The sequence below is a fragment of the Aulonocara stuartgranti genome (assembly GCF_965226115.1).
Source record: "Aulonocara stuartgranti genome assembly, chromosome: 20".
NCBI lineage: Eukaryota > Metazoa > Chordata > Actinopteri > Cichliformes > Cichlidae > Aulonocara > Aulonocara stuartgranti.
This window is the reverse complement of record NC_138956.1, coordinates 1,033,304-1,048,830: the sequence shown is the minus strand read 5'-3', so window position 1 is coordinate 1,048,830 and position 15,527 is coordinate 1,033,304. Positions and strand designations below refer to the sequence as shown.

The window sequence follows — 15,527 nt, the reverse complement described above, 5'->3', positions numbered from 1 at the left end:
TCTGTGCCACACAGGAGCAAGTATGTCGTTAGGTACTTTAGTGTGTGAAGTGCTCTTAGTTTAAAGACACGTTTGATATGTTTTGTGTAAGGCTTTGAACGCTCCTCCCTGACGAGAGCGGATACATGAATGTGTGCAACTCTAAAGGATGTGGTCGACTGTGAGATGAGGAAGAAAGTGAGGAGGAAGGAGTACACTGAACTCTCAACACGCTTCCTGCAAACAACTCGCTGTAAAGGACCCAAACAAAGAAGACGGGTGTAAATTTGGATTATTTGACCATTTGTGATTTTGAGAATGTGTCATGATTTGGTAAAGATGCACTGAAGAGAGAAACGATGGAAGTGGAGGAGACTGGTGAAAAAAGGACTTCCTGGTACGGTACCTTTTGCATTTATTATGCTTCCACCTTGGGCTGCTCTGTTACAAATTGGTGCTGAAAAATATTCCTGTTGATTAATCGTACTTCGTGTTCTAAGTGAATTTTCTGTGTTTGTCACCAGCATGATTACAAAACTTACATATTTGTACGACATGTGGAACAAAAACTCATTTTAATGCACTTTTCTAGAGCACGGCACATAAACAAGTCATTTGAATGTACACTGTCTACTTAAGTGTTATTTTGAATGTATCACACAATAAGATACGTTCCCTGTATGAATGTTTAATTTGTGCCCAGTAAGAGCTTTTCTTCTTTTCAGGTCCGGTGTGCCAGCAGAGGGACACTCAGTCCTCTGTGATCATGCAGGGGTAAGCTGCCACATCGGCTTTGGTTCTTGCACCATCTTTTTCCTGCATTAAAAACTAACGTTTAAAAAAAAATTAATTATTGTCCAAGAAACTCACTTTCATACACTGCTGTCTTTAGAAGAAGAGAAAACAAGACCCGGCCCCTGAACCTGTGATCAGAATCTCAGAGGTGAGTAAGAGACTGAGACGCATCGATGCTGCTGCTGCTTCATGTTCATTTCTCTGTTTCTCTGTAACGAACGGAAGTTAGTCAACCTTACCTTTGTGACCACAATGCTGAGTGCAGAACTGACGGGAGATGTGAGCGCTGTGTTTGCAGCCATGGAAGTTTTTGCAAGTCTATAAATGGAGTTTGTCTCATTTTCTTAAATTCCAGCTTATCTCGGTTTATTTTCACCTTTCAGATATTCTTTTTTTTTTGCCAGCTGTACATTACATCATCCATATAATCCGAGGCTTTTTATTGATGCTATTAAAGTGTTGCTTGCAATTAAGACACAGCTGATGTGGTTAGTGTGGCAAAAAGAAATAGGCAGACATCTTGCAATTTCACTATAGAGGCACACTTTCAACCTTCTTCCTCTTTGAAAGACACACAGGAAATGAGAGATCTGCACCATGCAACATCTCGCCTCTCACCATCTTTGTCTTTCCACTTTCTTGAACTCGCGTGTACCTCGAGTTGATTTTTAACTTTTTAACATGTTTCAGGACGAGGAGGGAGAGGATGAGTGTGAAATGACGTCCGACCTGAAGGAATCGGAGGTGAGGTGTTCTGCAGATGCCAGATTTGTGTTCAGTTGTTTTAAAATCCTCTTGTGCACAGTTAGGTTTGAATGAATGAACCACAGCTTGTGGACTATTTTGTGCAGATCTTAAAAATGTTTTTTTGGTTCACTTCAGGAGCCCAGCAATAAGAGGGTTAAACCTGTGGCAAAGTCCAATAGCCTGACAGGCGTCTTAAACCCTGTGAAGACCCCTGCTCTGAAGCGCATCGGCCAGTCTATTTCGGTAACAAACACACTCGCAGTCCAGTCATACAAAGTGACCAGTGAATGAGTTTTGGGGTTTTGTATAACAGTCAGCTGCTCCTCTCTGTTCTCAGCGGTCTATCAGTTTTCGTACAGAAGCTCGACCTTTGCCCACAGCCCCCCTGCGTTCACGGACAAAGGCCTCCTCGTTTCCACGTCGCCGCAACAGCCAGTGTTGGAGTGACACTGTGGAAAGTCACGATCTGACTGCAAAGGAAATCAAACGGCAAGAGGTGCGCTAAACAAAAACCTCGTTATTAAAATACCTTGTTACTATAGCAGAATGTGTTTGGGGGCCTGTATATGGGTCAAGTTGTGTGGCTGTGGTTGCCGTGTAGGCGGAGTAACTTGTACCTACTCTTCATTTCTGTGAAGCTGCTCTTCATGGGTATTATGAAAGAGGATGTGAGCTGGCACTGAAGGCTCAACTTCCTTTATTGAACAATCAGCTGTGAGAGCTCGTGTTGTCTATTTAACTGACTTCTTATGCAACTCAACACTGTGTGTGTGTGTGTGTGTGTGTGTGTGTGTGTGTGTGTGTGTGTGTGTGCGCGCGCCGATATCTTTGTTATCACACTGGCAATAACGTGCGCATTCGTTAACTATTTTAAATGCCCTGCAGGTCATATACGAGCTAACCCAAGGAGAGAGACAGCTCATAGAGGACCTCAGTTTGGTTAAGAAGGTAGCTGCTCAACCTGAACAACACATTTAATCCACTCACATGCAGGCTTTTATGTGCTAACTGCCCGGGTCTGTTCCCAGGTGTACTATGAGCCCATGTTGAAGTTGGACATAATGACAGAGAGTGAGCTTGGACAGATCTTCGGTACTCTGGACTCACTCATCCCCCTCCATCAAGGTAACTTTGTTTTTGTGCAGCTTGTGCTGCTATCTCGAGCTCCACTTATGCATCAACACACCAGCTCATTTCCTGAATATGAAATTCAGGCAATGAGGTGAAGTCTTGATAAAGTATAGGTTGTTGCAGTTCAGTGTAATTACATCACAATCTGAAATAGTTACAAGTAAACAGGAGCAGGTAAAGTAGTTTTACAGCTCATACCATGTACTAAATGTTATCTAGGTATCATTTGAATTAAAGGCTCATTAAAAAAGAAATAAAAGCTTCTACACTGCCCAGCCCTGAAAACAAACTTCATAAAATGGGAAGTTGTATTTTTTTAATTAGTTTTTTTAGAAGTGCCGTATTTTTATGCACACTACTTGTTTTTGAGCTGTAGTGAAATAAGGTCAGCACAACTTGGAGTATCCTGTTTTCTTTTAATTCATATCAGATCTGCTGACTCGTCTCGAGCGACTGAGAGGATCAGAGAAAACGGTTGGAGAGGTGGGGCCAACTTTAATGCACTGGGTGAGTGAGAGAAGAAAAGTCAGCCTTCAGCTTCTCTCTGATTTTCCTTCTTAATCTTAACGTAATCTAACTTCTGTCTTTATGCATGTTTCCATCTTTCTTTTCCCGCTGACTTCACCTTCTTATCTCACTGCTGCGCACTCTTCCCATGCTTCTCTCTGCAGTTTCCTTGCCTGGAGGCGTATGTTACATATTGCTGTAACCAGGTGGGAGCCAAAGCTTTGCTGGACCAGAAAAAGCACGAGAAAAGAGTGGAGCACTTTCTGCGTCTGTGTCAGGAGTCCTCGTTCAGCAGGAAACTGGACCTGTGGAACTTCCTGGATCTCCCTCGGAGCCGTTTGGTCAAGTACCCTCTGCTGTTGAAAGAGATACAGAAGTGCACTCCGCCAGACCACCCAGATGAAGACACGCTGCCGGATGCTGTGAGTCGGGCTCCTACACAATCATTTACATCTGCAAGCATGTGAGAGAATTCACAGTTTAATCAGTGCCAGGTCTGCAGCAGCTGCAAAATACTGAAATCCACACTTATCAAGATGGTTGCAAGGTGTTGCTTTTAAATATAAAGCCTATAATTATAACACTGATTAGTTTTATTTTTACAGTCTAGCAAAGCATCCTCTCTTTTGTTGCATCAGATGCTGTAAATCCAAATTATTAATATTCACACATTTCTATCCATCAGTCTTCAAGTACGTTAAAATACAGTATTTCCTTTCCTGCGTTGCACAACAGTGCCTCCAGATGGCAACAAGGCCAGTTATTAATTCTTACCAGTATATTCACTAATCTGGCTCATCACTTTTACATTTACAGTTTGCAAAAGCAAATAAAAACATGACTCCGCAGTTAGTGCTGCATTTAAGATGCCTGCAGTCTCTTTAAAGTTTCCTTTGATGGTGTTTGAAAGAGGATACTGTTGACTAAACAAATTATCACACCAAACCACTCATTTAAATATGTTCTAAATATTCATAGTCATACTCTCTTGGCTCCAGCCCAGAATTTTAGCCCTACAAGAAGCAACAGGAGGAAAAGGGCCCTGTGTTGATGACATATTAAAAAGTCTTGGTTCTGTTCAGTTGGAGTTGATCCAGAGCATCGTGGCAGAGGTGAATAAAAAGACGGGGGAAGCAGAGTGTCAGTTCTACAGGCGGGGCCTGTCCTACCTCGAAGAGGGCCAGAGAGTGCCAGAGATCCAGCAGTCCCGCTTCATCTACTGCCATGGAGAACTCAAGAACAATAAGGGCCAGGTAGATGTTGTTTACTGGTCTTCACACTTTCAGAATCCAAATGAAGAGGCTAAAGTCATTTAAGGAGGGCAGAAGATGTTGGCTGTTCAGATTTGAGTGCTAGAAAGTTGGCTTCTCTGCCTTAGAAACTGTGTCAGCACATTTCTCTTGATCACTTGTCCCCCGTCAGCGGCTGCATGTGTTCCTATTTGAGCTGGTGTTGGTGCTGACGAGACCAGGAGAGGACAAGGACGGTGGTCAGGTGTTTAACGTGTACCGGCAGCCTCTGCCCAATGCCTTGATCAATCTGGAGGAGATCCCAGACGGCGAGGCTGCTGGAGGGGGCACCTTCAGAGGAGCCTTCACAGGGGGAAACGATAAAGGTAATATGATCGCATAATCTGCATACTTTATTTGTTTCGTATTTGCTGGTGAATTCTGTGACACAAACAAATGTCAGTAAGCCATCCCCTGTGCTCTGTTTTAGCTGAAGTGAAACTTTCCGCTCACCTTCCTTCTCCCTTCTCTTCTTTCCATCTTCTAGTGAAGAATTGTTTCCGCGTGAGCAGCAGAGGGCGCGCCAAAGCTCACTCGTACAGCCTGCAGGCCAACGACTCCTTCAGCAAGCAGCAGTGGATCACCTGTCTGCGCCAAGCCATCGTCCAGTCACGCGACAGGACAGCCCACACCAGCCAGTCACAGTTGTCTCCTCACCACGATCCCGCCCTGTATCACATAGCCGAGCTCAGCCTCAGCTCGGACACAGAAATGGCAGACCACACCAGTCGCTGACTGTCAGACTGAGCGGCACGTGTACATTGACTGTCTGCGAATGATGAATGTGTTTAGATATTTTCAGCGATATTAATGTTCTTTTTATTATTTTTTCCTGTCTGCAATTGCAGTGATTGCTGTATAAAGTGAGAACAGTACTGAATGTGAATTGACCAAAGAAAAAAATGTGTTTTTGAGTTTGTATAATTAATAAACTGACACGTAAAAGATTGTTGAGGCACTCGTGGGAAAGTACACAAAGACAGGTCTAAGTATAGCCAACAAGATCTACAGAGAAAGGATTAGAGCTGATTATCCTCCACCCCTCCCTCTCGCACTCTCCATCTCCCTCCTTCTCTCATTGACACCGGTGACAGGACAGGGGAGAGGTAGACTTTCAGCTCTGGCCAACAGGCACACAGTGAAACAGTAGACGGCCCCTTATGCATTTTTAACAGCTCAGCAGATGATGGGAACAGTTTGGTTGGGACAGTTTGTCCACAGATAGAGTGACCAGGTGAGTCCGGACCGCTCTGTGTGTTTGTTAGTCCTGCTACATTTGACCGGCTTTATTTGCAAAGTTACTTTGTTTGCAAATAAAGTGTTTACGAGTTACCTCCAAAAGTCAGTAACGTTTGGCATTGCTTAGATCTCAGGAGACGCCTCGTGTGTGTGACTGGTGTGTTATTGATTACATAACCGAGTGTTTTAATGTGTTCTGTTGAGCTGAATCCAGCTCGAGTGATATTTCCAAAAATGCTTTTAAAATTTGTTTTAAACGTGACATGTTCATGTGTGGATGCAAACTTTCTGTGCTCTCGTGCGTGCCGCAGTAACGAGACAGTTGTGTAATGGATCAGCTTCATCTACTTATGAGACGGGTTTAGCGTCAGAGACGGTCATTCACAGAGTACTTGTTCTTTTTTTATTCCCTTCAGCTGTAAATGTCATTTTTCTGAAAAGGAAAAAGTTCTTCATCATACTTCATTCACCAAAGAGCTGGATTACATGTCTTGTGAGACAGATTAGGCCTGTGTGAGACCACCGCGTCCTGCTCACCTCTGAGTCTGAATGTCAAATAAATTAGGAAGAACAGCTTTCCCCATCTCAGGCGCAAACCATCTGGCTAGGATTTCTTTGGGAAGGCCACCTTTCTATCTCAGGACCCATTCTGTTAGCGACTTTAGCCGGTTACTAGTATAAAAGGATGCCTGGAGCCAGCAGTGTCAGTGGGGAGGGCTCTTGTGAAGCTCTGTGTCGGACCCTGGTGTCTCAGAACGGCCTCCAGAGAGAGACGACCGACATCTCCCAGTCTGTCCTCTACACATCGCTGATGGGCCTGCTTCTGGTCGCTGACAATGAGGTGTGGACAACACAGGAAAAATATGGCGTTAATATATCCTCAAACTTTTAAAAGCTCTTAAAGTGAAATTTTACCTGAGAAAAACACAAGCACAGACAAAGAAAGGTGTGAAGTTGTTAAGGGAGAATACACATCAACACACATGTTTAAACACCTGTCAGCCCTCGTTGGTCTCTAATAGGATGAACTCTCGAGGCTGACCTCCTTTTAGTCTCTTCTGCTATGCTAATGAGATAAGAAAGCTAAATCTGTCCTGCCAAAGTTAAACACACACTGACATGGCGGGGTCAAGGCAGACAGTCACATGGAGTACCAGCACATCCAGAGGTCACGTAGTAGGACACACACTGTGTGTTTTGAAATAAATGAACAGTGCTCTGTATGGTACTCGCAGATCCGACAGATCTGTGTTCATCGACTTCCTTTTGTTTTTTACATTTCAGAAGGAGCAGCTCACCTTAGGAAGAGGCAGGACTGGCCTTAGAAACGTAGGAAACACCGTAAGTAAAGATCACAGATGAAACTCTTAAAGGGCCTCTGAAATGAACATTATTTGACATCACTCTCCCTTTTTTCTTTTGTTTTGGACCCAGTGTTTTCTAAATGCAGTTGTCCAGTGTTTGTCTCACACATGTGGCCTGCGGGGCTACTGCCTGCTCAGATCTTACAAGCACGAGAAGTTCTCCAAAGAGGAAGCTAAACTGATGGAAGGTGCATTTCCTCTCCTTCCTGTTCTGTCTTGACTGTCTCTCCTGCGTCAGAGTTTCATGTTTTCTTCTTGTTTCTGTTTTTCTTGCCATGCCAGCTTTCTCTAAGGTGCTGTCGGGCCTTTGGGATGTAAATGAAGGAGACAAAGTTGTAAATCCTAGACAGTTTTACAATGTATTCACAGAAGCAGTGCCTTACTTCAATGGTTACAGGTGAGGATATGGATTTGTTTTGTGGGGGGGTTCTGTTTCGCCTTTCCTCGAGGTTAACAACTTTTTTACCACTTATGTGTAAACTGTTAAACTCCTTCTCTTGTTCCACTTGTACAGACTTTTGATTCTTGTGAAGAACTAGTTGCTAATTTTTCTGCGTTCACCACAGTCAACAGGATGCTCAGGAGTTCCTCAGGTTCCTACTCGACAAGCTGCATACCGAAATAAATCGCAGACCATACGTTAGACGAGCCGGGAAGGAGCCCGAACAAAAATTTGCTAGGTTTCGGTGTGTATGCTAAAATGAATAAATCTGTCCTTAAAACAGTGATTACCTGCATGTGAGCACGTTCTGATCATTTTTCTTATCCTCCCTTAGAATATCTGAGGAGGCGGCTGTCATGTGGAAGAAGCACTTGGAGAGAGATGACAGCATAATTGTTGGTGAGGAGAGCCACTCCAGTCAAATTCATCCATTATTTTTATCCCCGTTAAAGCAGACCGCTGATCATTCTGGTCCCTACAGATCTGTTCTCAGGCCAGCTGCGGAGCTCACTGCATTGCTCAGTCTGCTCTCACTACTCCAACACGTTTGATGTGTTCTGCGATTTGTCACTGCCCATCCCCAAGAGGAGTTCTACTGGGGAGGTCACGCTCAGGGAGTGTCTGGACCTCTTCTCTCAGGAGGAGAAACTGGACAAGGAGAATTCACCAGTAAGTTAAAGCGATGATTGTCGAATCTCAGCAACTGTCTGGATCAGCAATAGTGTGATTAAAACATATCGACACAGACACTGTAAGCAAGGAGATGATTTAACACAGTTTTGATCCATTTATGACCTACACATATCATTACGTTTTTGTCTTTATTCCATATAAAGATCATAACATATAGATGTGTGAAAGAAGTCAAATGGCTTGAACAGTAAAGCTACTTTCAGCTGCTCTCTTATTTACATGGGGGGTAATAACAGCAGGTAGCTCCAGATGTGGCAGATGTTTTTACACTTCCTGTCACAAGCCCAAAGGAATTTGTGTCCCCTCCCGGGATCAAACCGGGGAGTTGGGTAAACTGCTAGACTCCAAACGACTAATACAGTGATCTCATCAATATGAAAACATTTCAAAGAAATGCAATCATCTGGCACAAAAAAACATTTAATTTCATAAACAGTGAGGCAGATGATGAGAATTCTCGAATTTCTTTCTGTCATAAGAGTGTCCAACTTAAGTGCATCTTAGTTATTAGTGGCTCACTAAACAACATTGCTCATTTGTACTTGATATATACGCCGGACCCTGTGTGCATATGTAAGGTATGTTGTGTTGAGGTGTGTATATGTGTGTTTATACATTCTTCAGATGTGCGAGAGGTGTAACAGGCGTACAGAGTGCACCAAGCGGCTGTCTATCCAGAGGTTTCCCCAGGTTATAGTGATCCGTATCCTTGGCAACAACTCTTCCACTTGTGATGCTTTTAGGCGTGTGATTTTTATCTGCACAGATGTGTGACGCTAATAATACTTAACGGTCTCGATAAGATCTGAACCGTTTCACGACGTCAAGGTGGTCCATCAGTAAAAGCACTATATATGTGTCCTTCCCACTCACCAACCTGGACCTTGGACCATACGGACCTGTCGACTGTGGTAAGAGAACCGAGCCTGTCTGATCCATTCATGCTGTGTTCCTCTATGCTGTATTTTCAACAAAAGGAGTGCAGCTAAAGGTTGAAGCAATAAAATGTGGAAGAAAACCTGGGCTTTTAACTTTTTGACACAAGTGGGTAGAGCGCACTACAAAACCGTTTTAAGAGCTTGCTTTACATGATTTTATTTTGACAAATGGCTGGTGAGAGAGAGGAAAAAGAGAGTTAGAAGAAAAGGCATAAATCAGCTGCAAAAAAGGTTTTTAGCTGTGAACTATGAATCTGTTGTTTTAAGCATAGGGAGGTTAACATGATGATTCACTGACTCAAACCATGCATTGTAATAGAAAATAAAGGAATATTGGGATATACGCAATCATATCCTAATTTAATCGCTTGCAACAGAGATTATTCCATAAACTGCACATCTGGAATTCTGACACAATACAGTTCTGAACCCTGGATTAAGTAACTCATTGTATTTATGTTACTATATAATTCTGGATCTATGTTTGTCCCCACAGGCTCAGTTCTGTATGATTTATATGCAATATGTAACCATGCTGGGACAGTAAACATGGGACATTACACAGCCTGCTGCTTAGATGAAAATGGCTGGTGCTTCTACAATGATTCCAGGTGAGATATCATTTCGTTTTACACACAATATATACATATTTTGACAACTGTACATCAAAGGTGGTCTATATATTTGAGAAACCCTGCTTATTCTGTATTAAGATATGTTTGCATAAACCTGAAACTTTCCCTTCGTCTGCCCATTGACAGTGTGACTCCACTCACAGAGAACCAGCTTCAGACCAATCAAGCCTATGTGCTGTTCTACCAGCGCAGCAACAGCACCGCCACCGTCAGGAAATAGACTGGCTGCCAAGCAGCCAATCAGAGCAACTTTACCTCCAGTGTCCATAGAAACAAATAGACAGCAGTATTGTGCTCTGACATCGGCAAACTTCTCATACTCGATGAGCTTACCCTCAAATGAACTGAGGAGGAGGAGAGCAGCCATGCTCAGTCTAACAGGGCTTGAAGACATGGTCCTCCCCCTAAAAACCGTAGAGATGCTTTTCAAGTGTCTCACTAAGACAGCTCAGACAGACCATAGCCTTAAGAGTCTCTGTGCCCTAGTTCTCAGGCATGAGCGAGTGACGTGCTTAGAATGATGCAGAGCTCTTAATGTAATACAATCATGACTCATGCTTGTTATGATATTGTGCAAAAAATTTTTTGAGTTGGGACATACAAATATATGCAAAAGACTTGTTCCCTTGGGTGAAATTACAGTTTGTGGATTTTTGTAAGTGAAAATACATAAATAAAAGCCCTGCAGAAATCTCTAAATAAAATGAACCTTTTTCAAATGTCAATCTACTTTTTGTTAAATGTAAAAAGTTATGCAGCGATCATGAAAATGTTCAGTGAATAATTACGCATTTTATTTCAGGTGCCTGTCAAAACACTCGAGGTCATCTCACACAGAAGAGTTAAAACTAGAGTAATAAACTGACAAATACCCATCAAGCTAATAAACAAAATCTACAATATGCAAAATTGTTGAGATCAGAGGATTCATATTAGAAGACCATCAGAGTGAATATGCCACTTTTAAAGAAGCGTGTCTGGTGGGATGGAATTCCAAAGGTGGTGAGCAGAGTACTGAGGCCTCTAGACCCCATGGTAGTCAAATGGCGGGGAATGGACAGTAAGAAGGAGGGAAGAAGAAGAGTGTGAATTGTTTTGCTGATGTGCAAAAGTTCAGAGAAGTAAAGAATCTTGAAATCAGTACGATTTTTAAGTGGAGCTGCTGAAGAGCAGGTGTGATGTGATTAATGGAAGGAGTTCTGGTGATGGTGTGAGCAGCAGAGTTCTAGACTTGCAAGGAAAAACAAAAAGAAAATCGTTACAGCAGTTAATGTGGGACGTAACCAAGGTGTGAACAAGTACCGCAGTGTTATTAGGTGTGAGAAATGGACCAAGGTGATTGATGTTACAAAGATGAAAGTATGAGGATGCCTGAGTCAAGAGGGAGGGAGAAACTGAGGAGTTGTCAATAGGGAGGGTAAAAAATTACATTTAGACATGATGGATTTGTTGCCAATGAGGAGAACCTCAGTTTTATTAATGTTCAGTTTGAAAAAAGCTGCATTTGATTTGAGTCAAATGCAGAAGGCTGTGGGTGGGAGAGTAATGGTAGGTTTGTTAGACAGGTAGAGTTGCATACAATCAGCATAACAATGGAAGCTGATATTAAATTTATGAAGGGGTCCCAGGACAGATTCTTGGGGGACACCAGTAGTAAATGGGATTTATACATTTTTTTATTAATAAACTGAGTGCTGCTGGAGAAATAGGATTTAAAACCCAAGTTCAAATAGGATGAGCATGGTTAGTCAGCTGGGGAGACTAACCAGACTGGAATGGTGCATATGTACAAATGCATTCATATATACACACCCATTTTGTGTGTATTCAAACTATAAACATACTGTTCACCTATGGTGATTATGGTCACCATAGGTTGACATTCCTATACAAATTAGTAGTCCAGTACCTTAACTTAATTAATGAATTCGCACAGTTCGGAGAGAGCAATGTCCTTCAGACAAAATACCCAATTTTGCTGAAAGTAATATGGATTTGCCCCAGATTTCAACAGATCCTTCTTTTGCTCATGCGCCACCTCCCCGTCAACTTTCATAAAATTCAGCTGGGTTGTTTTTGCGTTATCTCGCTAACAAACAGATAAACAAACGGCCACCTATGTATTATTCCCCGTCACACCGGTTTTTACTTGCGAATGACGTAATAGTGCGCATGTGTACTAGCGGTGGGCGGAGTTTTCCAGTCGGTCAGGAAGAGGAGAAAGGCGTACAGAGAAACACCAAGGTAATCAAATTCTCCATATAACGTATAAACTTTAAGCCGATTCTTGTTTCAGGCGCATAAATATGGCTGTGATGGGATGAATACTGTAGTTATAATTTAAGAGGGAGGATTTTGAATGACAATAATAAAACTCATAGGAAACACCGCTAGCTTTCCTGCTAGCAAAGGCTGGTTTGACAGGCCCCAGACTGGAGTAGTCGGGCTTTTAGTAGGAATAGGAATGTAGCACGGAAACGTTTGAGTAATTGTTTCTACACCTCAGTGGCACCTCCGCCTGTTTGCCATCGGTTCCGGCTTTAAATGTACATAGTAACGTAAGCTAGGAACTATTTGCCAAACTGTACGGTTAACGAGACCTCTGTGCGTTACTAGCGATTTCTGATGTATTTTTGTGCTAGATGTCAGCAAAGGGAAACTGTAAGCGAAGCATCGGAAAATTTTAGTCCTATTTAGACTGCTTATTTATTAATGCACCTCAAAGTGTTTCCTTTTAACTGGGGAGTATTGTCTTAGGATGCGCAACAATGTTTTCAACTCTTCCATAGATGGCTGCTATCAGAAAGAAGTTGGTGATCGTCGGTGATGGTGCGTGTGGGAAAACCTGTCTCCTCATCGTGTTCAGTAAGGACCAGTTCCCAGAGGTCTACGTACCCACTGTGTTTGAAAACTATGTGGCAGACATTGAAGTGGACGCGAAACAGGTGAGAGGGAATGATGGTTTGCAAATAATTTTGATTGTAATGCTGTGGGTGCTTGTATGGCATTTAAATAAAAGCAATTGCCCTCTTTAATTAGTTGCTAATGGACCGGTACTTGGCACCTTTCTACTCAATTTGAGCATTTGAAGTGATTTCTGCCAGTCTAGTGACATTTACTCAATCATACATATTTATCTAACATTCGTTATCACACTTCAATGGGTGCATCAGGGGCAACTCATTCTTCAATATCTTGTCTCAGGATGCTTCAACACAACCAGTGAATTTTTATTATGTTGCATCGTGGTCATCAGACTAGCTGCTGCTATACCATATCTAGTCTGTCTAACTAATCAAATTATATTATTGTCATTTCTGCCTTTGCTTTTCTTCTTCCGTAGATTTATCCAGTCATTTAACTCTGTTACTCTCTGTCTTTTCAGGTAGAGCTAGCACTTTGGGACACAGCGGGTCAGGAAGATTATGACAGGCTGAGGCCCCTGTCCTACCCAGACACAGATGTTATCCTCATGTGCTTCTCTGTGGACAGTCCTGACAGTTTAGGTACCATCTGAGCACCATCCATACTAGTAAGTATTGAACCCCTTGATGTATGTAATTAATTGCTTTTTCATTCTCCTCACTGTAGAGAATATTCCAGAAAAGTGGACTCCTGAGGTGAAGCACTTTTGTCCAAATGTTCCCATCATCCTGGTAGGAAATAAAAAAGATCTGCGCAATGATGACCACACCAGACGAGAGCTAGCCAAAATGAAACAGGTAAATGTGGTGGCTTCAGAAAATTCAGCTAAACAAACAAGTTAAATCAATAAAATAATATTCAAATGTAAACTTTCTTTGTGACATGTGTCCCCAGGAACCAGTCAAATATGAAGATGGCAAAGAGATGGCAAACCGCATCAGTGCCTACGGCTACCAAGAGTGTTCTGCCAAAACCAAAGATGGTGTGAGGGAAGTCTTTGAGATGGCAACTAGAGCTGCGCTGCAGGCCAAGAAGCGTAACAGGAAGTCCACCTGCCTACTGTTATAGGCACTGGGAGCAGAGGGGGCTGTCCTTAAGCACAGATAGAGAGGACAGGCTCCACTGAAATTTGACAGGGGGGGATATTTGGGGTGGGGGAATGGGAAAGAAAAGTTATGCAGATGCTCAATTTCCGATCACCCAGTTACCCCTAGCAAAGTGGAGCAGATCTGAAATGATTCAAAAGACCACACACACCATGGTTTTTGGACTCTTAAGTTGTGTGCCACTTTTCTTGCATCAATTTAAATACAAAAGAAAAGAAATCTAATCTAGAAGTTTGCAGGGCAGGTTATGGGTATAATTTGAAGTTGACTAGTTCAAAACAGGGGAGCAAATGTGCCATGATGGAAATTAGGAGAGAAAAGGTCGATAGAAGGCCAAAGACACTGAGAACACAAGAGAAGTCAGAAAAGGACATGATTAGGTTTGAATTTAGGCCATCTCTAAGTAAATTTTACACAGTATCGCCTACATGTAGTGCCTTGAGAGTGATGGTTGTTGAGGGGTGGGGATTCATAACTTAGGGTATTATTTGTCATTTGTAAGAGTCCACACCTCACATTTGAAGGCTTTCTCCCTGTCACTGGCTTGGGTACTTCAGGCCCATTTTCTGACTCAGGCGATATGCAGGGGTATGCCTAAAGTTAGATTGTATGAGATATTTTCCCATACAGAATTACTTACCTGTACTTTAGAGTGTGTGTATGCATTTGTATGGTAGTTTGTTTTTCTCCAGTGCAGCTCTGCATGCAGTGAATGTGTGTATATTTGTGTGGTTGTGTATTAACATGTGTCTACGTACTGTATGCATGGAAAGGCCGTCTGTGTCACTGACCTTAACCCCTGTTTTCCATGCCAAAGTTACCCTCCCCCCCAATGGCCACATTTCATGGCTCAGGTGGGTAATGAAATTAACAGCTACTCAGAGTGACATAGAAACCTTCACTTTACTGGAAGACATCATACTATATAGCCAGAGGCACAATCAGGTTAAACACATGAGTTTTTAGGACCTTTTTTGATTGTGTTAATCAGTGGGTCAAATCATAAGTGGTGTAGCTGATAAGTTCAATATTCTTTCAGATAGATGGTAGGCTTATCTTATCACTATATTATCTGTTATGTACTGTATGTCTTACAAGGCCTTGTAAGGACATGGTAATGTTGTGTACTTCGAGTTTGCCTTTTACTCCATTCTCCCCATTCCCCTCTTTACTGATATTGTCATTATTGTACTATATAACTTTTTATTGTTGATGCCTAATTTACTTCATATATTTTAATCATTTTACTCGATCCTGTTGTTATGGTCAGCTTATGTCAGTTAAATGATGAATTGTAACCGCTGTCTCATTTAATTAATAGAAAGTCAAGGTCAAGGGGCTGGGCCAGAGTATTTTGAGGGTGGGTTGCTAGAGGGTTTTTTGTTTGTTGTTGTTGTTTTTTTTCGTTTTTTTTTTCTTTACTGTGATATGTATGGGTATTTCTGGATTATTTTTTTTTCATAAAGCTGGTATTAGGGTTATCTGTTTTAAGGTATTTATGTGTTCTTTGATTTATTCATTTATTAATATTTACCATTTCCCTGTCTTTTTAAATTACTTTCCTGTTGTTGTTTTTTTTCCTAAAATAAAATTGCACATAACATGTCTATATATCTGATTGTTTGATTGTTTTGTTTTTTGTTCATATCAACTCTAATATATAAATACATTTGTAACAACGCAGTGCATTTTTACCCCCTTTTAAATCAATCATGGGCTGCAAGTTTAGGACTGACC

At 42.0% G+C, this 15,527-nt stretch overlaps 3 protein-coding genes across 4 annotated transcripts; all 3 read left to right on the top strand.

The window, feature by feature from the left end:
- The first annotated feature begins 12 nt into the window (after positions 1-12).
- arhgef3l (Rho guanine nucleotide exchange factor (GEF) 3, like) lies at positions 13-5,397 on the top strand. 2 transcript variants are annotated; one of them, XM_082518193.1, is made up of 13 exons: positions 13-376; positions 705-753; positions 875-922; positions 1,465-1,518; positions 1,657-1,764; positions 1,859-2,017; positions 2,407-2,469; positions 2,550-2,646; positions 3,083-3,159; positions 3,324-3,581; positions 4,242-4,412; positions 4,582-4,774; positions 4,936-5,397. In XM_082518193.1, the coding sequence occupies exons 1-13, from the start codon at positions 339-341 to the stop codon at positions 5,181-5,183; spliced, it is 1,563 nt and encodes a 520-aa protein (XP_082374319.1). In that variant the 5' UTR covers positions 13-338; the 3' UTR covers positions 5,184-5,397. The 2 variants fall into 2 exon arrangements, with proteins under 2 accessions (XP_082374319.1, XP_082374318.1); XM_082518192.1 differs by having other exon boundaries at positions 18-376; positions 872-922.
- A 116-nt stretch (positions 5,398-5,513) lies between these two features.
- usp21 (ubiquitin specific peptidase 21) lies at positions 5,514-11,003 on the top strand. The gene is made up of 12 exons (XM_082518197.1): positions 5,514-5,682; positions 6,104-6,528; positions 6,972-7,028; positions 7,122-7,239; positions 7,334-7,448; positions 7,618-7,737; positions 7,828-7,892; positions 7,975-8,162; positions 8,811-8,889; positions 8,990-9,097; positions 9,621-9,735; positions 9,886-11,003. The coding sequence occupies exons 2-12, from the start codon at positions 6,373-6,375 to the stop codon at positions 9,977-9,979; spliced, it is 1,215 nt and encodes a 404-aa protein (XP_082374323.1). The 5' UTR covers positions 5,514-5,682; positions 6,104-6,372; the 3' UTR covers positions 9,980-11,003.
- A 904-nt stretch (positions 11,004-11,907) lies between these two features.
- LOC309696792 (rho-related GTP-binding protein RhoA-C-like) lies at positions 11,908-15,401 on the top strand. Its single transcript, XM_082518210.1, has 5 exons — positions 11,908-12,003; positions 12,549-12,704; positions 13,145-13,265; positions 13,351-13,481; positions 13,579-15,401. The coding sequence occupies exons 1-5, from the start codon at positions 11,932-11,934 to the stop codon at positions 13,750-13,752; spliced, it is 654 nt and encodes a 217-aa protein (XP_082374336.1). The 5' UTR covers positions 11,908-11,931; the 3' UTR covers positions 13,753-15,401.
- The last annotated feature ends 126 nt before the right edge of the window (positions 15,402-15,527 follow it).

Excerpts from the sequence above, each read along its gene's own strand:
- arhgef3l (XM_082518192.1), top strand. The coding sequence starts at position 339 with ATGGAAGTGGAGGAGACTGGTGAAAAAAGGACTTCCTG. Across the intron at positions 923-1,464 it reads CTGTGATCAGAATCTCAGAG|GACGAGGAGGGAGAGGATGA; the intron begins GTGAGTAAGAGA and ends AACATGTTTCAG. Across the intron at positions 2,647-3,082 it reads ACTCATCCCCCTCCATCAAG|ATCTGCTGACTCGTCTCGAG; the intron begins GTAACTTTGTTT and ends AATTCATATCAG.
- usp21 (XM_082518197.1), top strand. The coding sequence starts at position 6,373 with ATGCCTGGAGCCAGCAGTGTCAGTGGGGAGGGCTCTTGTGAAGCTCTG. Across the intron at positions 7,029-7,121 it reads TTAGAAACGTAGGAAACACC|TGTTTTCTAAATGCAGTTGT; the intron begins GTAAGTAAAGAT and ends TTTTGGACCCAG. Across the intron at positions 7,449-7,617 it reads CCTTACTTCAATGGTTACAG|TCAACAGGATGCTCAGGAGT; the intron begins GTGAGGATATGG and ends CGTTCACCACAG.
- LOC309696792 (XM_082518210.1), top strand. The coding sequence starts at position 11,932 with ATGTGTACTAGCGGTGGGCGGAGTTTTCCAGTCGGTCAGGAAGAGGAG. Across the intron at positions 12,705-13,144 it reads TTGAAGTGGACGCGAAACAG|GTAGAGCTAGCACTTTGGGA; the intron begins GTGAGAGGGAAT and ends CTGTCTTTTCAG. Across the intron at positions 13,266-13,350 it reads GGACAGTCCTGACAGTTTAG|AGAATATTCCAGAAAAGTGG; the intron begins GTACCATCTGAG and ends TCCTCACTGTAG.